This window comes from Diaporthe citri, assembly GCF_014595645.1.
Source record: "Diaporthe citri strain NFHF-8-4 chromosome Unknown scaffold_2, whole genome shotgun sequence".
NCBI classification, from domain to species: Eukaryota; Fungi; Ascomycota; class Sordariomycetes; order Diaporthales; family Diaporthaceae; genus Diaporthe; species Diaporthe citri.
In genome coordinates, this window is record NW_025064847.1 from 5,250,856 (window position 1) to 5,271,607 (window position 20,752).

Below are 20,752 nucleotides of genomic sequence, written 5' to 3' on the forward strand. Positions count from 1 at the left end.
TCGTGCAGCCAAGCCCGTCAGGGAGTTGGGGTCACTGTTGCAGCCAGCCACTAACCTCTCACTTCTGTGATAAGTCATCATGAGGAGATTTAGTCCCATGCTACCCACCCCGTGGGAGCGCCGTACCCGGACGCGAATTACTCCGGCCGGTGCTGCGCTATCCCCTGGCCGTAGTCTTCGTCGGACCGACGAGCACCTGCGAGACGCCGCACATGTCTGCCGGCGGGCTAGCTAAGAAGCTAGATATGGATGATTCCGAGGTAGTTGCACCAGTTACCCCAGGTTTGCGGACGAGCAAGAGTTGCAGCGAGCGTTTTGGCGACTCAAACACCTCCTCATGATCGTCTCTCACATGGAACGTCATTATTAGCCGGTTGCTCTGTGCAGGCGTCGTGATAGCCGGTCGTACGGAAAGTAGTATTTAAGTAGGTCACGAGGCCAGGAGAAAAGCACAGCATGCGTGGATAGATAGACACGATCGCGCAGTCATTTTACTCACTTATTCGGGAGGCGCAATTGTTCACTTTGTAGCCTCTGTCCCTCCTCACCTCACCCGGCCACTGGCTTTGTGGCATCACCACCCCGTGGGCTTATTAACATAGAAAGCACCGACGATATACGATATTCCCTTGTAGATCCGGCGGGCAGGAGAAATTGTAACGACCTAAGCGAAGGTTGACGTCCAAAATCAGCCATCATCTTGAAGTCTCGCACGGAACTTTCAACGCGAATATGACGGGGGAGAAGCTCTGGTGGAAGGAAGGAGTGGCATAGTGAGTCTGCCTCAAGAGGTCTTCAGGATCATCTTGCAATCCCTGATGCTCTAGCACCCCGTCACAATCTTGATTTCTGAACCACGTGCTGACTGGTGGCACAATCGTGTCCGAAAACAGTCAGATATATCCGGCCAGCTTCAAGGATAGCAATGGAGATGGCCTGGGGGACATCCCCGGCATCATCAGCAAGGTGGACTATTTAAAGGACCTGGGCATCGACATCGTCTGGGTATCACCCATGTTTGAGAGGTGAGTCCCATCGAGACAATGAAACAAGTGCTGCCATAACGCTGACATCATACAGCCCACAGATTGACATGGTAAGATCCCCTTGTGAGAGGTGCCTGGAGCCTTGATGATTATGGAACATTTCTGACCGCGTGAAGGGCTACGACATATCAAACTATGAGGCTGTGCACGCGCCCTACGGGACCGTCCAGGACATGGAGGTCCTCATCGACGAGTGCCACAAGCGAGGCATGCGCCTCATCCTGGACCTGGTCGTGAACCACACATCCGACCAGCACGCCTGGTTCAAGGAGTCCCGTTCCTCCAGGGACAACCCGAAGCGCGACTGGTACATCTGGCGGCCGCCCAGGTACGCCGAGGACGGGACGCGCATGCCGCCGACCAACTGGCGCAGCTACTTCAGCGGCACGGCGTGGGAGTGGGACGAGCACACGCAGGAGTACTTCCTGCACCTGTTCGCCAAGGAGCAGCCGGACCTGAACTGGGAGAGCGACGGGTGCCGCAGGGCCATCTACGACAGCGCGATGCGGTTCTGGCTGGACAAGGGCGTCGACGGGTTCCGGATCGACACGGTCAACATGTGGTCCAAGGGGCCCGTGTCGGAGCTGAGGGACGCCCCAATTGTCAACCGGGACACGTTCGACCAGCCGGCGTGGTGCCTGTACGCCAACGGGCCACGGATGCACGAATTTCTGCGGGAGATGAACCGCGAGGTCCTTGACAAGTATGATACCATGACCGTTGGGGAGCTGCCACACACCCCCGACCCGGCACGCGTGCTGGACTACGTTGGCCTGGGCGACAGGCAGCTCAGCATGGTGTTCCAGTTCGACATCGTCGACCTGGGCCAGGGCTCGCCGTACAAGTACCAGTTCCAGGAGTGGACGCTGCCGCAGCTCAAGGCCATCGTGGCCAAGTGGCAGCAGTTCATCGAGGGCACGGACGGGTGGACGACGGCCTTCTGCGAGAACCACGACCAGGGCCGGTCCGTGTCGCGCTTCGCGTCCGACGACCCGCAGCACAGGGAGCGGTCGGCCAAGCTGCTGGCGCTGATGATGTGCTCGCTGACGGGGACGCTCTTCATCTACCAGGGACAGGAGATCGGCATGGTCAACATCCCGCGGTCGTGGCCCATCGAAGAGTACAAGGACATCGAGGCGCTGGGGTACTACGAGGAGGTGAAGCGGTCCACGGGGGGCGACCGCGCCGCGCTCGACGCCGTGCTCGCCAACATGTCGGTGCTGGGCCGCGACAACGCCCGCACGCCCATGCAGTGGGACGCCTCTCGCCACGGCGGCTTCACCGACTCGCCGCGGGGGCCGTGGATGCGCGCCAACGACTCGTACGCCCAGATCAACGTCGCCGACCAGCTGGCGAGGCCCCGGTCGTCGGTGTTGGGCTTCTGGCGGGACATGATCCGCTTCCGCAAGGCGCACGCCGACCTGTTCGTCCACGGCACGTTCGAGGTCGTCGGCGCCGACGACGAGAAGACGTTTGTTTTTGTCAAGAAGGGGGGCGGCCGCGGCGAGGAGATGGCGCTGGTGGCGCTCAACTTCTCGGGCGGGCAGCAGAAGGCTGGGTTCCCTGCGTGTGAGGGGGGGCGCTGGGCGTTCCAGTTTGGTAACTATGGTGAGGATGAGGGCCCGCGGGCGAGTGAGAAGGGGGTTGTGTTGAGGCCTTGGGAGGCGCAGCTGTATCTATTTGAGAGGGGGCGAGCCCTCAACGGTCATTTGAATGGTCGCATCTGAGTGCGTGGGTGATAGGAAATATGATTCGACACCTGTGTGTACCACTGGACTGAGCAGTGGGAATGCAGAGAATGTGAAGTCTCATGGGCTGTTGAAACCGCACTTCTGAGCGTTGCCGAGTTGAATTCATGATTGTCTACGTGCCGTAATGCATTGGTACTGCCTGCACGGTCTACCTGCTGTCGGCAATTCTTAAGCATCTCGCGCTGATGCCCGCATGTTCTACCTTACACGCCCGCAGATCAGTTCAGAAGACCGTTGGCCGGCGTGCCGGATTCCCACGGCGAGTTGAAAAGCTGCGCGATATTTCCACAAGGCGTGCTTATATGTCCATGACAAGATCACACATGCAGAGCACGGGTCCAAAATAGCGAGAGGCAGCCCACGCCAACACGGGGCTCATGTGGGTGTGCTTGGAAGCATCCTCGGTATATATTCGCTCAGGTTGCTCAAACCGCTCATCGACGGAACCAGTCTTTCTTCTCTCTCGCCACCGGCTTCGAGGGGATGGGCCAGTTGTTGACCCCCCACCACCACCTCCGGACCTGTGCGCCTATCGAGTTCCCGCTCATCTGCGCGTTCCTGTTCCAGTACTGCCAGCCGCACCAGGCGAGGTTGTAGACGACGCCCTGCAGCATGGGCATCACGAGCTGCAAAGGCGGTATACCGTTAGCGTCTGCCATCCGTGACCATCCAGAAAACAAAGAACAAGGACCTCATGGGCCAACGGAACGCACCTGATCCCGCGTGGTGATCCATGCCACCATCCACCACGACTTGGCATCCTGTATGCTGTGCAGGTAGCTCTGCTCGAAGCGCAGGTCGGGGATGGGCGGCAGGTGCGAGAAGCGCCTGGCGGGCCTCAGCACGCTGACGGGGATGTCATCGTCGTCGTCGTCGACGTGCGCCTCGTCTTTGTCCAGGTGGACGGGCTCCCTCGCGTCGGCGGCCGTGGACGGGTTGAGGTCGTGCTGGGCCGAGGGCGCCCGGTTGATGTGCGCTGTCTGGATCGTCTCTGCCACCTGCATTGGGATTTCGGATGATGCCATGCTGGGCTGGAGGGAGCTGCGCGCGCGCAGGCGACGGTGACCGGGGCTGCTTTATGGGGACGGTGGTCCGTCCTGTGGCGCTTGAGCGATGGGGGTCCACTTTGCTCTGGGAGGGGCCCCCTTCAGCCTTTCTGGAGCCGACTCACGGTGAGCAGGCGAGCGAGCGAACGTGACGTCAGGTGGATTTGGGTACCAAGTTGATTTCGCCTGGTGCCTGGCCCAGTATGACTGTCCTGAAAGGGGTGATAATAATGAGTCAGTGAGGAATCCGCCTCTGAAGCCCAAGGTTGACTGCTCGTATCAGTGGTGTCGTTGGGGGAGGATCAATGGGTGAGGTATGAATGCCTGGTATAACGCTCGCTTGTTGTGCCTCAACTGGTCAAGTTGACTTTAATAGCTAAGGTACAGCCCGCATTGGGGGAGGCCAAACTAGGCTGTCTGGGTACATAGCGCACGCCAGATCCGTGCAGCTTGATACTGTAACCTGCAGCTTTGGGGGCCTAAGCAACGGGTTGTGGCCAATGGTATGTGCGGCGCCAGTGGGGCCTTGACTCGGCAGGCGTACAACTTGACACCAAAGAAAAGAGAAAAGGGCCATTTGCCATCAGCCACTTTTGATCAGTCCCCTCCCCTCCATAAAATCTTACGAAACCCCGCCGCGAAAGACACCACACACACCCGGCGCGAGCTCTTCGTTTTCCTTTGTCTTCATTAGGGACTCACCTCAAGACCTGCACCCCTGGGACATTGCTCGGCTGCCGTCTTCCACACAGATCGACAAAGTCGCTCCGGCGTCCAACCCAACCTCAAAATGAGTGACGCACAGGCTAACGTATGTTGTTGCTGCTGCTCCCGCATTTAATTCCCGCTCCCAGCCAATGCCGTGTGTTGTCTGCCAACGGGGGCTGTCTCGTGGCCACTGCTGTCCGGCCATGGGGCTTCCTGTGTCCCGATGCATTTGCTAATATAAGACGTCTATAGGAAGCCGAGAAGAACGTCGGTCCATCCCTCCCCGCCGTCCGACTATGCACGCTGCACGGCCCGACTCGTGCGCGTGTTGTGTTGCGCATCAATGCTGACTGAAGGCCTCAGATCGAGATATGGAAGGTCAAGAAGCTCATCAAGAGGCTCGAGGCCGCTCGTGGTAACGGCACATCCATGATCTCCCTCATCATCCGTACGTGTCGCCCCCTGTCGAGACGCGCCGGGCACCAGCACGGCTGACTGACCTCCCACCAGCCCCCAAGGATCAGGTCTCTCGTGCTGCAAAGATGTTGGCTGAAGAATACGTACGTACGACCCGCATGGCATACCCTTGATACCAGGGCGACACGCTGACACCACCAAAACAGGGCACGGCGTCCAACATTAAGTCGCGTGTCAACCGGCAGTCCGTGTTGTCAGCCATCACCTCCACCCAGCAGCGTCTCAAGCTGTACAACAAGGTTCCTCCCAATGGCCTGGTCGTCTACTGTGGTGAAATCTTGACTTCGGAGGGAAAGGAACGCAAGGTCAACATCGATTTCGAGCCCTTCAAGCCCATCAACACCTCGCTCTACCTCTGTGACAACAAGTTCCACACCGAGGCTCTCGCCGAGCTCCTCGAGTCCGACCAGAAGTTCGGCTTCATCATCATGGACGGTAACGGCGCGCTCTTCGGCACCCTCAGCAACACCCGAGAAATCGTCCACAAGTTCTCGGTCGACTTGCCCAAGAAGCACGGTCGTGGTGGTCAGTCCGCCCTTCGTTTCGCCCGTCTGCGAGAAGAGAAGCGTCACAATTACGTCCGCAAGGTCGCAGAGTTGGCAGTCCAGAACTTCATCACCAACGACAAGGTCAACGTTGCCGGGCTCATCCTCGCCGGTTCCGCCGATTTCAAGAACGACTTGAACGCATCCGACATGTTCGATAACCGTCTTGCTTCCAAGGTCATCAAGGTTGTCGATGTGTCATACGGTGGAGAGAACGGCTTTAACCAGGCCATCGAGCTGGCCTCGGAGACTCTTGGCAACGTCAAGTTCATCCAGGAGAAGAAGCTGATCGGTAAATACTTCGAGGAAATCAGCCAGGACACCGGCCGAGTCTGCTACGGTATCGAGGATACCCTCAAGGCTCTGGAGCTCGGAGCTGTGGAGATCCTGATCGTCTTCGAGAACCTCGAGATCACCCGTTGGACCCTCAAGGACAGCAACGGAGCTGAGTACCTTGTCCACACCACCAAGCAGCAGGAGACCTCGGGCGACCGCTCCATGTTCGTGGACAAGTCCTCGGCCTCTGCGGGTCAGGAGATGGAAGTCGTGAACCAGGAGTCCTTCCTCGAGTGGATTGCGGAGCACTACAAGGATTTCGGCACGACCCTGGAGTTTGTGTCTGACCGATCGACCGAGGGCAACCAGTTTGTCAAGGGCTTTGGTGGAATCGGAGGCCTTCTGCGCTACAAGGTCAACTTTGAGCAGTTGCAAGATATCGACGACGATGATGACTACTACGACGATTGACAGTTTGAATCCCTCGTGAACAACGAGGGCTCTTCAACTCAAGCAATCCCGTCCGAGCCGACGACGGCTGCCGATCCTCAGAAGCCGGCGCCCAAGACGACGTCCGGCAAAGTCTCACCTGCGCAGCGGCGCTTGATGAAGGGCTTCGGTGGCAATCCCGGCCAGTCGCCTCATCAGGCCGTGCGGCCGTCACCGCTCCGCTCTGTCATGTCGACTTGACGGCTTCTTGAGTTATCAAAACACGGCGGTACGTTCAAATCCCCATGCTCCAGGCTCACTAAGTGATCCCACCAGCTGCTGAGACATACCTTCAGAACCGTTACCTGTGGTGTCCCTGTGCGCCGAGAAGTTGAAGAGTCCAAAAGACGCCTTCGTTGCAGGGCTACCAAAGACAGGGCAGATGGGGAAGGATGGAGGCAAGGGAGACTGATATTGGTATGGGTGTAGACCTGGTCACTGCTCTATCGTCGGGGAATGTCCAAAGCAAGACAACAATTTGTCCAATCGGAGGACACGGCGTTGTAGTCCCTCTTGCTCCTTGCTTTGAGTCGCTCTTTTTCAATTGGTAGTGCTACACAAAATCCAACTTGATACGCTCTTTCAACCATTGTGTCACGTCCTACAACAGCGTCGGCTGCCATGTGTGCGGAACGAAGTTGAAGGGCTGGCCGTCTTGATTTGATAGTGTTTGCGGTAATGAATCGACCAACCGCAAGACGTCTGCTGTGGGCAGCAGCAGCAATGCAGACGGGGCATTTCGGGATGGTACACTTGCGTTGTTCGATGCTCGAGACCTGTTGGTGTACGTACAAGCCGCATCCCGCAAGCCGCATCCCGCAAGCCGCATCCCGCATCTGCGCACCCACCACGGATCCTAGCTCAACTCCAGAAGCAAATGGAAATGCTCATGTACATAAAAGCACTTCGCACATCAAAGAATGAACCAAATATGACTGCCCATGTTACACGCCTCACTTGAGCACTTGACCCTTGCCAACTATTTTGTGATCATGTAAACCGATTGACACCGACAATCCCAGTGCTCCAAGAAATTTTCATCCTCCCGGACTTGTGCCTGACTCCCGCCGAGCCGGAACTTTCAATATTGAGCAACACTCAACAGGCATAGCAGCCATGGTTCAGACCAAGGATCAAAAGGATGGCGGAACATCCCCAGAAAGGCCGCAGGTCGCCTTCCTAGGCCCTCCGTCCTCCTTCACACACCAGGTGAGAGTCCTCGCTTGCTCGGAATCCCTCTGCCAATCCACATAGGCAAGACAAGACACACACACTTGCACAGAGAGAGCGGCTAACACCAACCCCCAAAAGGCCACCAAGTCAGCCTTCTCAGAAGATGACCACACCCTCACCCCTGTGGCCACGATAAAGGACGTCTTCGACGCCGTGGCCGCCGGCGCCGCGGACTACGGCGTCGTGCCCTTTGAGAACTCGACACACGGCGTTGTCACCTTCACGCTGGGCCACCTGGCCGACCGCGGGGGCGACTACGGGACCCTGAGCGTTTGTGGCGAGGTGTACATCGACGTGCACCACTTCCTGCTCGGCCGCGCGCGGAGGGGTACGACGGATCATCAGCAGCAGGGGGACACCGCCACCCCTGCCGACTCGGGAGCACCACCAGCAGCAACGGCGGGGGGCAAGCCCCTGTACGACCTGTCACACATCCGACGCGTCTACAGCCACCCACAGGCGTTCGGGCAGACGCAGGCCTTCCTGTCCGCCCACCTGCCACCCGGCGTCGAGACTATCGACGTCAGCTCGACGAGCAAGGCGGCCGAGATGGCCGGGGCCGACTCCTCGGGCGAGACGGCCGCCATCTCCAACGAGAGCGCGGCGGCGGCGTTCGGGCTCGACGTGCTGGCGCGGTGCATCGAGGACCGGGACGACAACACGACGCGGTTCTTTGTGCTGCGGCGCGGGAGGGCTGGTGCCGGCGAGGGGGAGGGCAAGGAGGGATGGGCAGTGGCGGCAGAGGCACAGGCCAAAGGCCGCAAGAGCCTCGTCTCGTTCACGGTGCCGCACCGGGCCCCCGGGGCGCTGGCCGCGGTCCTGGACGTGTTTAGGAAGGTCGGGCTGAACCTGACGAGCATCAACAGCCTGCCCAGCCTGATCCAGCCCTTCCAGTACCTTTTCCTCGTCGAGTTTGACGGCAGCAGGTATCACGACCCGGAGGGCAAGGTGGAGGCGGCGCTGGGCGAGGTGGCCAAGGTGGCCGAGAGCTCAAGGTGGTTGGGGAGCTGGGAGAACCGACGGTAGGGGCAGACTGTCACATCACGGGTCACATGTAATCCACGAGCATGGAGCAAAAGTCTTGCTTGATATGTTACTGTCGATGCTCACCGGCAAGCTCTGTACTATCAGTAGTACTATGACCACAACTTGCCCTCTCTCGGGCCACCAAGACGCGGACATCGTTTCCCTTCCAAGGATCACCGTCCGCCCTGAACACGCATACTGCCGCCGTAACAATATCCATCTAATGTGAGATGACGCCTTGCGCAGAACCGTGTAACAAGCCATGTCTCTCTTTTTTCCGCCCATCCCTTGAACTCCCAAACAATCAGAACAACACTTTTGGTCCGTCGATAGCCAGACGACTAGGCTCCTAATCCTGGTTCGCCGAGGCCATGACTGCACGGGGCTTCTCGGGGCTGCCTCTGAGGGCCAGTGAGGCCGGCGCAGCACCTGCCTGGAGCTTCAGGTTACCATTAGCGGCCGCAATACGGTCAGCGGTGGGCGGCTCTGGCCTCGGCGCCACGTTCTCCGAGTCCTCGGATGACTTGGCAGCGCTCGTCGGGGCTGAGCTCACAGCAGCGGGAGTCGAGAGGGTACCAGAAGCCTGAGTCGGAGCGGCACTGGGTGCTCCAGACGCTGAGGTCGAGGTAACGCCTGGCTCTGCGCGCTTCAGTGGTGCGGCTTGAATGACATCTCCGGTATGCTCAGGCTCGTGCTCGGGAATGTCGCTTGGACTGCCCTCAGAGGCAGACTCGGCGGCCTCAGGCGAGGACGAGATGTTTGACGGCGTCGAAGCCGACTCCGTTGAGCCGCGCTTCTTTGCCAGACGCTTTGCCTTGCCATCCTTGTCGAAGTTGACCTTGATGTGCAACTTCACCATGCGACTATCGGTCGAGTCGGGGCTGTCGGGGGCGACTTCATCATCTTCATCCACGGCATCGTTCTCAAACTCTTCCTCATCTTCCGTCTCGTCTAGTGGGATATGGTCGTCGCCCTCTTCGCCAAAATCTGGCTCAGACTCGTCCTCGTCCTCGTCGTCAGACACGTAAGGTCTGTTCCGCTTCCGGGAGGTGGACCAGCCGTTTGTCGTGTGTTGTGCAGCTGCAGTTCGTCTGGGTCGGCCAGTTGGTCCAATCTCTGGCGCTTCGCTCATCTCAGTATCCAGATTGCCACCGGTAGCGTCGTCGCCCTGGACGCTGGCCGCAGCGCTTGCGTCGCCGTTGCTCATGTTGTCGGCAGTGAGCCGAGGAGGGGGCCGCGACTGGCGACCGCTAGCTGTGATAACAGGGCCAGCATCAACAGGAGTGTGGTTTCGAGTGTTTCGAGTTGATCGGCGGTTGTTCGTCGAGTCCGTGTAGAAGTCTTCGTCATCGGAGTAGGTGTACTTGACCCGCTTCCCTCTTGTCCGACCCTCGTACAGAGAGAAACCGGGCTCGGGTCGGCGGAAGCGTTCCTTTTGCGTGCGTCTGTACTCGCGTCTCTTGCGTTTCTATGGATAGACATGTTAGCCACGTCTTCAAGAGCGTGCATGCGATTGGAGGTGGACTGGGAGTGGAAAGGCTGCGCCAAAGGAGTAAGCAGAGACAGCGTCGTCGTGTTGTGCATACCTCCTCCTTCTCCTCGAAGTTTCCAATATTGTTCAAGATGCTCCTGCTGAGCTTGCGTGCGTGCTGGCCGTTGTCCTTGCCCAGTTTCTCTGCAAGAGCTTTGGCCTCGTCGATGCTACCAGCAACACTTATCCATTGTCTGTTGTACAAAGCGGCTGGGTTGCCCTCCCTGTATATCCGAAATGAGCAGTTGTCGTCTCCTTCGACCAGGTAATATCGGCGCTTGTCGCTGTCATGGCCCCACGGCTGGACGGAGAGGGGTTGGTTGAGGTCGTCGGCACTGCGTTTCTGGTTGTAGCTGGTGTTGATCAAGGTCTTGACGGCGTCGGAGTATCCCAGAGCCCATAGAGCCAAGGTTTTGAGTAGAAGGACCTGTAATTATCATGCCATCAGCATGATCACTAAGAAGGAGTGGTGGGAGGGTGTGCCACTTACTCGTTGTTCGGGCGAGATCGTTTGAAAGGTTGCGCCGCCCGCAAGAGGGCTGCGATCGTTCCAGTCACGGGGCCATTGAGGCTTGAAGTCTTTCCCATTGATGGCATCCTCATTCAATGCCTTGTGGTAGTGTCCGATCCTAAATGGGAACAGAATGTAAGTCAGGCGCGCGTTTGGTGGGGCAGGTGGGAAGGTCGCGTACTTGATGTCTTGCTTGCGATTCAGAAGGAGGCCCAGAACGACACACAGGAATTGCTCGACTCGTTCGGCAGGGGGGTCCTGCTGGATATCCTGCTCCAGCTCGAGAGGGCCGAAATGTGCCAGAGACCTGGGCATGGCACTGTCGAATCGCTTGCGGAACATGACAATGAACTGCGAGATGGGTGAGCCAGGGTTGCGGCAACGCGACCGCGCATTTTCGCGTCTTTTCGCAGATGCGACGCGACAAATCAGCCTCGCGACTTACTGCAATGTCTGGATTGTCCGCAAAAACGTATTCGTGGGGTGGGGAGGGCTCCCTCTTGCGCGGCGGAGGCGACATCTCCTTCTTTCTTGCCTCGGCGACTTCGTCCTTGGAGACGCGGTGGAAGAACTTCAGGATGCCATTCTGGGGCTTGAGTTCTATTTCCGACTCATCGCCCGACGGAGCAGGGGAAAGGGAGGAGATGGAGGATAGATCAGACGAGTCGTCGGCCATTCTTTCCGTGGCTGCTGGCAAACTCGTTGCGGTTGCAGTCTGCAGGTTGGTGGTGCTGCTGGTTGTAGTGGCGGAAGGAGAGTTCCAATGAGTAAGGTTCGGTGACGGAATGGAGGCCCGCTAAAGATCGAGGAGCCGCACGACGACCACAGGCAATATGATTCGCCGAATCGGATTAACATAGATATCTCAATGCCTCCATTATGTCCACCCGCCTAGATCACGCTGCCTACATGGCATTTACCTGCCCTCCTGCTGCCTAATCCAACGTCCTTGCCTTCGGTTTTCCTCCAAGAGGTCACTAGCTACCTCCATGTAGATAGCATAGCATGACATTCCCCCTGGTCCGCCATTCCCCGAGTCGCCTCCTCTTGAACAGCCTTGCCTGGGGTACTCTCGTCCTGCATAGCCTTCTCTTGAGTAGCCTCATAATGGGAGCACGAATGTCGCAGCAGCCGAAGACCCTTCCACCGCTTATCCGCAGTCTTTGCCTGTGCCACTCTTCTGTTCTCGCTCCTTCAAGGAATCCATTGGTGTGCAGTGTGGAGATGTTCCCTTCTCAGCCCAAGTGTTGCCGTCCGCCCCGCAGATCGACGCATAATGGCTGCTACCCGTACCGTGAACTTGCAACCATCCAGAAATCTTGGCCACAGCAATGCCGCCGTCATAGATAAGCAGGAATATTCCATGTTCTTTGTGTTCCCTGGGACGCAAATTCTCAACCAGCGCCGAGCCAACTTTGACCGGACAGTCATCTGGGCTCCATGCATCCCAGTTTTCAATGGAAACAATGCAGAAATCGTGGACAAGAGCCACTTGGTCCCTGAAACACCGGCAACTTACCCAAATATCGTGGTGGGCGGGCCATGGGGGCTGTCCTAGTAGATCGTCCCAGGCAGGCCAACAGGTTGATTATCCCAAGTAAATAATCCCAGGGAGGTTATCTCAGGAAAATTAGCCCAGAGGAGAAGTTCCCGACCCCTGGTAGTTATGGCTCACGCATTGGGTTTGGGCGTTCGACATAGCGCTGATCCAGGCAGAGGGCGTCCCTTGTGCTGCAACGGCCCCCGATGAGTCCCACGAAAAAATCGCGCAACTCAGGCGGCAACATCACACCGCTCATCAGAACCACCGACGAAGGCATCGCCAAAGTCCAGTACCAACCACTAACGCCGACAGTCCATTCACATGGCTTGGAGCAGCTGGCAACAGCCGGGGGTAGCAGCAGAGTAGATCTGCGCTTTGAGCCGCAAGCCCTTTGAAAAGTGCCTGCAAAAGACTGCACTCGCAGCTTTCTCTTGCACAAGATGTAGATGATGCTTCGGTGGCTTTCCCAGCTTATCTGGCGATGTCGCAGTGTGTTTACGGCCAGGTAGCCGGATGCAGTGCGAGTTTCACACTCCCAGCTGCGCCGTCGATTCCCGGGTGCCGGCCCATCGAGCCAAGTTGAATCCACACAACGCCGATCAAAAATCAATCGAGTATGAGAGCTTTCTCACACGATTTCCGGTCATTCGACTAGGAAATAGGCCGGAACAACGATGCACCTCGCCAGAAGAGTCAAGACCTCTGTACCGTCAACAATCTCATTGCAGATGAAAGATCTGTTAGAAGGGTCAGCACTCGACAATTGACATGTTTTGGAAGATGCGAGGACCCGCCTGTGGATGAAGCTGGTGATGATGATGAGTTGTATTGATCTTAGGCCGAGGTGTGAGGTTCCTTCCGGGAAAGGCTGACATGCTGTGCAGCGCACAGACCCACAGCGTGTGATTTTGCGCCATTCCCAAAGTAGCTTAGTGCGGCCACAAAATCAAAGAAGTCGTTCCTGCCCTCCTGCCTTCTAAAATTCAGCGGCAGGAATTCGGCCTCATCGACAAACCATCACAACAACCCCATCAAACTGCCCGTAAGTCCAGCACCCACCCATCATTCTGGAATCTGTCGCTCGATTGAGAAGGAGGCGGTCTTCGATCGGTCAATTCAACCCGACGGATTTGCGCCCCCCTACTCTCTCGCTTTGCAGTGCAAACAACCACACAGGTCCGACCAGAAAAACTTACGTCTCCGTCCTCAAGCAGGTGACGCCTCAGAGCCAGCAGCCAAGATGGGAAGAGTTATCAGGAACCAGCGTAAGGGTTCGTCGACCATCTTCAAGGCGATCACCCGATTGAACAAGGCCCCCGCCAAGTTCAGGACCCTCGACTACTCCGAGCGACATGGATACATCCGAGGTGTCGTGAAGCAGATCGTCCACGACGCCGGCCGTGGCGCTCCCCTGGCCAAGGTTGTCTTCCGCGACCCCTACAAGTTCAAGCTGCACACCGAGACCTTCATTGCCAACGAGGGCATGTACACCGGCCAGTTCATCTACGCAGGCAAGAACGCCGCCCTGACCGTCGGCAACGTCCTGCCCCTGGGCTCCATGCCTGAGGGTACCGTCGTTTCCAATGTCGAGGAGAAGATTGGCGACCGTGGCTCCCTGGGCCGTACCTCCGGCAACTACATCACCATCATCGGCCACAACCCCGACGAGGGCAAGACCCGTATCAAGCTGCCCTCCGGTGCCAAGAAGATTGTCCACAGCACCTCCCGTGGCATGATCGGAATCGTTGCTGGCGGTGGCCGAACGGACAAGCCTCTCCTGAGTATGTCAACCCTGGGAGTTTGGATCTGTGGGGGCTGGAGCACGCGACCAGCCTGAAGAAGTCGGGTCTGGACGCCGCCACTGGTTTTCCACAGGTTACAATTGAGACGGCAAATTCATAGCATGCTGACCACTCGAACAGAGGCTTCTCGCGCCAAGCACAAGTTCGCCGTCAAGCGCAACTCCTGGCCCAAGACTCGTGGTGTGGCCATGAACCCCGTGGACCACCCTCACGGTGGTGTAAGTAAAACCGATTCCCATTTCAATGAATTGCATCTGACACGCCACCGTAGGGTAACCACCAACATATCGGAAAAGCCTCCACCATCAACCGTTACGCTGTCTCTGGTCAAAAGGCGGGTCTCATCGCTGCCAGACGGACTGGTCTGCTGCGGGGTACCCAGAAGACGAAGGACTAAGGCGGTCGCTGATTTCATGGGTTGGGGTTTACGGATTGCTTTGATATCTTCGGTCTTGCGTGTTCTGGTACTAAAAGGGCGGTTCATGAAGAAACCACCGCTTATGGGTAGTACCTCGGCATTCACGGAATACAAAAGAAAAATGATTCCAATACCAAAACTGGCCGTCTGGCGTCCTGGTGGACTTGCAGAGTCTGTTGCTCTAGGTCCAAATACAAGGGAATAGAGCCACGATGCTGGGGAGGTATATCTGAAGGAGCGAGGAGCGTGTCATGCAATTTCCTGTCTGGTTCCGACAGCATGAACGCAGAGTGGCATCATGTGCCAAGCTAGTACGACGGATCAGCCAACCTGCCTCTCCCCACGCCCGCCTCCAAGTGAACCCAGCGGGACTGTGAATATAATAAGAGCCCTCTTGACCGACTTTGACGAGCTTGCAACAGTCAGCCACGGGCATCCAAGTGCGTGTGTAGCCTGTCTTCGTAGAAATTACCCACCTGACTCAGAGGATTCAACATGTTTGGCACACCATTCGCCCGTGGGCTACCCCGACTCAGCTCCTTGCCGGGCTTCGCAACCCGAAGTGCCGGCAGGGGTTTCTTTTCACCCCACCTCCGCGGCGTCCCTCTTCGAAGAACTTCTTCGACCGCAACCCCGCCATCACAGAGACCGAGACATTTCCACGCAACCACAGCCATAGCAAGTCAATTGAGCAAAATGGCCGCCTCCAAGCAATACCGTCTCTTGTGCCTGGAGAACCCTCTCCTCGGTAAGCATACCTGGGCTGTTGCGCGCGAGCTCCAAGCTCCTCTACCCCTCCCTGCCCACTGCCGTCAGCCCTCGGGCATGGCTTCGGGTCGAGAAGCTATCTCCCGCTGACGCAGCTCTTCCCGGGCGCCAACAGACATCCAGGCCTACGGCAACGATGAGCTCCTTGCCAAGTATGGCCTCAAGGCCAACGACGCCATCCTGGCCGAGGACAAGCACAAGCCCATCTACGACGACCTGCTGAACAACTTCGAGGCCAAGCTCATCGCCGGCGGCGCCGCCCAGAACACCGCCCGCGGCGCCCAGTACATCCTGCCCGACAACAGCGTTGTCTACCTGGGCGGCGTCGGCGACGACAAGTACGCCGCCATCCTCAAGGACGCCGTCAAGCAGGCCGGCCTCCGCGTCGAGTACCGCGTCGAGCCCACCCAGCCCACCGGCCGCTGCGGTGTCGTCATCACCGGCCACAACAGGAGCCTCTGCACCGACCTGGGCGCCGCGAACCACTACGACCTGGACCACCTGAAGAAGCCCGAGATCTGGAGCCTCGTTGAGGGCGCCGAGGTCTACTATGTCGGCGGCTACCACTTCACAGGTAAGCTTGTGTGCCCCCTTGACAACTTATGCGAATTGGTGATATTGACTCTCTATTCGCTTCACAGTCTCGCCCCCGGCCATCATGGAGCTCGCCAAGGAGGCCGCGGCCAAGAACAAGATCTTCGTCGTCTCCCTGTCCGCGCCCTTCATCCCGCAGTTCTTCAAGGACCCCGTCGACGCCAGCGCCCCCTACTGGGACTACGTGATCGGCAACGAGACCGAGGCCACCACCTGGGCCGAGGTCCACGGCCACGAGACCAAGGACCTCAAGGAGATCGCCAAGCTGATGGCCAACCTGCCCAAGGAGAACTCCAAGCGCAAGCGCGTCGCCATCGTCACCCACGGCACCGAGCCTACCGTCGTGGCCACCCAGGGCGAGGACGCCGTCAAGGAGTACCCCGTGCACTCGATCGACAAGGCCCAGATCGTCGACACCAACGGCGCGGGTGACGCCTTCGCCGGCGGCCTCACCGCGGGCATCGTCGAGGGCAAGTCCCTCGAGGAGTCCATCCAGCTGGGCCAGTGGCTGGCCAAGCTCAGCATCCAGGAGCTGGGTCCCTCGTAAGTTGCAACTGCAAAAAAGATTTTCCTATTCATACTTTTGATATTGAGTGCTTCGACTACCGCTCTCAGGAGAGAGCGCTCTGGAGACTAACCCCCAAACACACGTTGCTTGATCCCCCATCCCCCTCGAATTACACTTGCTCCAGCTCCCATGTTCTGACCTCGTCTCCGTCCACAGGTACCCCTTCCCCAGCAGACTTACTCAGCTTAGAGCCTGAACGAGTGGCTGGGAACTCAAAGTTAATCTTCCGTTCTTCCACACATTCCGGTTTCTTAATCTTGGCGTCTCAGGGCATTCTTGACGGGTAGAAACGCCTGGTTTCAACAACGGTGATTTGCATCCATGGGCGGGAAGCGAAAAAACAAAGAAAGGATTCGCTTTGTCTCAGAATTCAACTTATGATTCCCCATCTGCCAGATCACAAAACAATGATCTAGAAGTAGAACGCTCCATCATCTTTTCAGATAGGAAAACAATCGATTCGGAAGCGACCGACTCCGGGCGGTGCTCTTGGAATAGAGAGTCCAGTATTTCCAACACAAGTCCGTTCGCCGTCAGGCTACGGGGCGATCTGGACTGTTTCGACGTTCCCACGAGTGTGATCACGGTGGCAGCACGCCTGGTATGACAAAAGCTCTTCCGGGTCAAGTCGCCTTTGTAAATCATAAGGCTGGCCGGGATGGCGCGTTCCCACGAACATGCGCCGTGTCCAAGAATTGTAGAACAAAATCGCAGCTGTCCTCGTTCACCCCTTTGGCTTTGGGCGGTCCTCCGCCAAAGCGCTCTCCAAGATGGCACGGTCGAACATGTCGGCTTCGGCAGCAGCCGTTGCCATGTGCGTCTTCTTGACCGCATTTCGGAAGTGAGAAGGGTCGTCCTTGGCAGCTATGACACCCCGGCCATACGCGGTGGTGGCGTTGTAGACGTTGCCATTGCAGACCGTGGTGAGATCGTTGGGTTGCGTGTAAGAAGGGAAAGAGCCCGCAAACTGCTGATTATACGAGTACATGTCGCCCGGGGCGAAGCCCCCGTTGAGCTGTCCTGTCGGCAAACCGAAAGGGCTGTTGACGGGAGGAAGGCCGGAGGAAGTCTGCGAGAAGTCGGTGGAGAATGGATTGTTGCCCATGCCAAAACCCAAGGGAGACGACACTGTCTTCGAGCGACCGTTGTTGATCTGGCCAGTTGCGTGCGCTCCAGAAGCAATCTCATAAGCACCAGCATTGTCCTTGGGCGAGAAGAATGACGAGGCTCCACTGCTCCCCGTGGACCCGCCGAGTCGCTGTCTGGCATGGCCAAAACCACCGCGACTCCCTTGCAGTGTCCCAGAAAGACCAGATGATGGGCGGACGGAAGTTCCAAAGTTTGTTTGGCCAAACTGATTACCAGGTGCTGGAGTGTTGCCCGTAGGAAACAAAGCAAAAGTGTCCGAGCCTCGTTGCAAGTTGGGACCAGGAGTGAAATCTGGGACGTTCGGCTGCAATGAAGACGTGCTCGAAGCTCTTTGCGCTTGGTTTGGAGAGCCGGTGCTGAAATGTGTTCTCTCACTGTATTGAGAACCCACCGGCTCGCCACGAGCTGGAACTGTCTGGGGTGGGCTCACAAAGGAGCCCCAAGGATTCGGCTTTCCAAAGACAACACCTGGTGCATGACCAGGTGTCTGGAGTCCACCAAAAACTTGCTCAGCTGTCGCAGAGTGCATGCCGTAGGATGAGGTCTTGGGCTGAGCGGCGGATCCTCGCCCGGGGTGCGCACCCATCAGGTCCGAACTGTCATCGTCGAGGAGGTCATCGACCATGTTGTGCATCTTCGCATCAAGATTCAGCTCTGATTCCGTCTCCAGAGGGTCAATGTCGTTCGTCGGAAGTTCGGGGCTTCCTTCAATCGCAGCGGAGCCAGACGGGACTCTGGTGTGCTCGCGGCCGAGATTGCCCACTGCCTGCATCCCATTTCGCCCAGGAAGACCAGTCCTGCTTGCTGGACGAAGGTTGCGGAGTTGTCCCTCAAGCTGATCGACTTGAACATCGGCCTGCACAGGCTGGGACCTGATGGGTTCGTGCTGGGCAGGTTGTGCGGCTTTACCTCCCTCGACGTAGGAAATTGTAATAACTCCATCAGAGCCCTCTGCAGGTGGATTCGCAGCCAACGGGAACGTATCGTCAAGAGAGAGAGAAAAGCCACAGTTTATAAGGTCACAGACACGAGCCCTTAACTCCACATCTGGTTCATTTCTCGGAAGCCCGGTATCCTCCCAATGTGGCTTGAACGTATCTTTGCCGAACGCAAAGTGGAGTCGGCAGACCGAGGCCATGCCAGGTTCATCGAATGGCTTCATACCCAAGGCTATGACGTCCTCGGGAAGGAGATATGGCGATGCTACCATCTGTTGGCCTTGGAACTCTTTTGTTATGGTAGTCAGGGTTTGGGCCAGGATCCGGTACATGTCAAAGACGTGACCTCCTAGGTGCTCTTGATACTCCACAATGTCGGCTCGATAGATGTATAGCCAGGCCATGTAGATACGCATCAGTGGTAGGAGGTTCTCCGTGAAGGGGCTGAACTTCTCAGCGCTCTTGGGTGATTCGCCGTGCTTGGTATCGCCCGTTTCTTTCGCAGGCGCCGCAGCTTTTGAGAACTCTTGCAGCTCGGATTGAAGGAGGCGAGACAGTGCTACAATCCACCTGACGTTCATCCCTAAGATGAATTGGCATGAATTGGAAGCACCTAGACTCCATTTCTCTGAAACTAGTCAGCTTTTGAACAGGTCACAGACGAGATTACAGGCGAGGGAGACAAGGCCGAGAGGGCAGAAACCAGAAGGGTAAAGGAGATGTCAGTGAAAACGGCGCTTACTCTCGACCCTGGATCGTGCGACGTAGTAGGCTGAAATGTTGATAAACACCATCTTCAACACAACAGGCAAAGTGTCTGGCTTTTTCAACATTGCCTCAAGTCGGTGGAGCACGGTCTCTTCCAGCTCGGACTGTTGGGTGAACGGGTCACCCTTGTAGAAGTGAGCATGAAGCCTCACGAACCAGTTGGAAAAGGCCTCGTTGGGATCCGGAGTACCTGTTCGTCTGGTGGGTGTGGAGGACTGCAGGATCTGCTTGAACTCGATCTCTAGGTTGCGCGTCGAGTTCCCATGAGGAAGCTCAATCGCTAGCGACCGGTAGAGGTGGTAGACAACGAGTAAATGATTGTGCTCTTCCGTGTAGATCATCCCCATTTGGTGGTGCGCATCCCCTGAGTTCGGCTTGAGGTCGTGCGCCAGAGCATAGTATAGCAGAGCCATCTTCGAGCCATCGGGCTTCGGTCGAGCTTTGTGTCTCCAGCGAGAAAGATCACCGAGATGAAGCAGGGTTGAGTGAAATGACTTCTGGGCGGCCTCGGCGGTCACAATTTGGCCCTCGCGCTGCTCGACGTCGGGGGCTTGTAGTTTCAGGGCGCTGTTTATCCTAGGAATCTGCGGCATGCCATGCAGCGCTTGAAGGCGTTGGAAGTAGATCTTGTAGAAGTCGTGGGCGGTCTTCAGATAGTTATTGTAAAGCTTCTCCACTTTGCGCTTTGTCACGACGTGTGGTTGGCCTCGGAGACGCTCGTTGAATAGATCTCGGTAGGCCTTGTTGATGTATATGTGAAGCTGCCACATCGCATCCTCTGCATCTAACTCGTAGATGTACTTAGGATCCTCGGCAAGCGTGTAGACAAACCGCAGCCGAAATCTAAAACTGTGTCAGGAATGATTGTGAAAGTTAAGAGGGCATTATCAACGAGAGATGCCACGCGCAAATCCGGCTTTCCCCCAGTCCAGTCTGACCAGACAGCACTCGCTTGCAGTAGATTACCCCATAGAAAGGCATCACATCTTATGGGCAAATAACCTAGTCCAATATTATCTTGCGCAGACTGTGCGCAGGGTCGATTTGCCTTGCTCCCTTATGCGTGTGACATCTCCCGTTGACGTGCTAATAGCAATCTGACATACTGGGCCATGCTCTCTTCCAGCGATTTCAACTGCTCTTCTTCAGTCTTGCCGCTAGATCCCTTCTTCAGCTGCTCGATATCACGTAGGATCTTGTGTCGGATTTTCTTGGCTTCTCTGGATGTACGGGCTTTGTTAGCACACTCGGACTTCGGAGCGGATGCTTGAGGCGCAGTCATGATTGGGACCAAACTCGGCGCCCTGTTAGAGCAAGCGTGGTGCGATGCGCCTTAGAGAGGGCATTCAAAAGAGAGGGAAAACAATATGACGTACTGCCAGAAGGCTTCCGCCCGAGTTGCTGGAGTCGGCAACGAGTCCATGTTGTCGGGCATGCTGGGCACCAAGCAGCGGGCGCTGCGGTAAGCAGGAAGTTTGAGTGGTAAAGATTCGACGAGTATGTGCAAAGTAACGAAAGTCGATTCGAATCTCAAAACAAGCCCATAGTTAGAGACCGGTCTCACA

The 20,752-nt window shown here is 57.1% G+C and overlaps 8 protein-coding genes across 8 annotated transcripts; 5 read left to right on the forward strand and 3 right to left on the reverse strand.

Moving 5' to 3' along the window:
• Window positions 1-732: 732 nt before the first annotated feature.
• On the forward strand, window positions 733-2,773 carry INS49_006991 (uncharacterized protein; the record flags this gene model as incomplete). The annotated part of the gene is made up of 4 exons (XM_043167756.1): window positions 733-773; window positions 894-1,025; window positions 1,081-1,096; window positions 1,163-2,773. The coding sequence occupies 4 exons, from the start codon at window positions 733-735 to the stop codon at window positions 2,771-2,773; spliced, it is 1,800 nt and encodes a 599-aa protein (XP_043028900.1).
• Window positions 2,774-3,231: 458 nt separating this feature from the next.
• On the reverse strand, window positions 3,232-3,822 carry INS49_006992 (uncharacterized protein; the record flags this gene model as incomplete). The annotated part of the gene is made up of 2 exons (XM_043167757.1): window positions 3,232-3,423; window positions 3,511-3,822. The coding sequence occupies 2 exons, from the start codon at window positions 3,820-3,822 to the stop codon at window positions 3,232-3,234; spliced, it is 504 nt and encodes a 167-aa protein (XP_043028901.1).
• Window positions 3,823-4,633: 811 nt separating this feature from the next.
• INS49_006993 (uncharacterized protein) lies at window positions 4,634-6,320 on the forward strand (the record flags this gene model as incomplete). Its single annotated transcript, XM_043167758.1, has 5 exons — window positions 4,634-4,654; window positions 4,804-4,818; window positions 4,915-4,999; window positions 5,062-5,111; window positions 5,175-6,320. The coding sequence occupies 5 exons, from the start codon at window positions 4,634-4,636 to the stop codon at window positions 6,318-6,320; spliced, it is 1,317 nt and encodes a 438-aa protein (XP_043028902.1).
• A 1,134-nt stretch (window positions 6,321-7,454) lies between these two features.
• On the forward strand, window positions 7,455-8,597 carry INS49_006994 (uncharacterized protein; the record flags this gene model as incomplete). The annotated part of the gene is made up of 2 exons (XM_043167759.1): window positions 7,455-7,547; window positions 7,650-8,597. The coding sequence occupies 2 exons, from the start codon at window positions 7,455-7,457 to the stop codon at window positions 8,595-8,597; spliced, it is 1,041 nt and encodes a 346-aa protein (XP_043028903.1).
• A 349-nt stretch (window positions 8,598-8,946) lies between these two features.
• Window positions 8,947-11,315, reverse strand: INS49_006995 (uncharacterized protein; the record flags this gene model as incomplete). Its single annotated transcript, XM_043167760.1, has 4 exons — window positions 8,947-10,065; window positions 10,184-10,555; window positions 10,619-10,990; window positions 11,085-11,315. 4 exons carry the CDS (start codon window positions 11,313-11,315, stop codon window positions 8,947-8,949), a joined length of 2,094 nt encoding a protein of 697 aa, XP_043028904.1.
• A 2,107-nt stretch (window positions 11,316-13,422) lies between these two features.
• On the forward strand, window positions 13,423-14,381 carry INS49_006996 (uncharacterized protein; the record flags this gene model as incomplete). Its single annotated transcript, XM_043167761.1, has 3 exons — window positions 13,423-13,963; window positions 14,105-14,202; window positions 14,256-14,381. 3 exons carry the CDS (start codon window positions 13,423-13,425, stop codon window positions 14,379-14,381), a joined length of 765 nt encoding a protein of 254 aa, XP_043028905.1.
• Window positions 14,382-15,098: 717 nt separating this feature from the next.
• Window positions 15,099-16,311, forward strand: INS49_006997 (uncharacterized protein; the record flags this gene model as incomplete). The annotated part of the gene is made up of 3 exons (XM_043167762.1): window positions 15,099-15,150; window positions 15,286-15,744; window positions 15,812-16,311. The coding sequence occupies 3 exons, from the start codon at window positions 15,099-15,101 to the stop codon at window positions 16,309-16,311; spliced, it is 1,011 nt and encodes a 336-aa protein (XP_043028906.1).
• A 745-nt stretch (window positions 16,312-17,056) lies between these two features.
• INS49_006998 (uncharacterized protein) lies at window positions 17,057-20,622 on the reverse strand (the record flags this gene model as incomplete). Its single annotated transcript, XM_043167763.1, has 4 exons — window positions 17,057-19,047; window positions 19,162-20,030; window positions 20,294-20,407; window positions 20,564-20,622. 4 exons carry the CDS (start codon window positions 20,620-20,622, stop codon window positions 17,057-17,059), a joined length of 3,033 nt encoding a protein of 1,010 aa, XP_043028907.1.
• Between the last annotated feature and the right edge of the window lie 130 nt (window positions 20,623-20,752).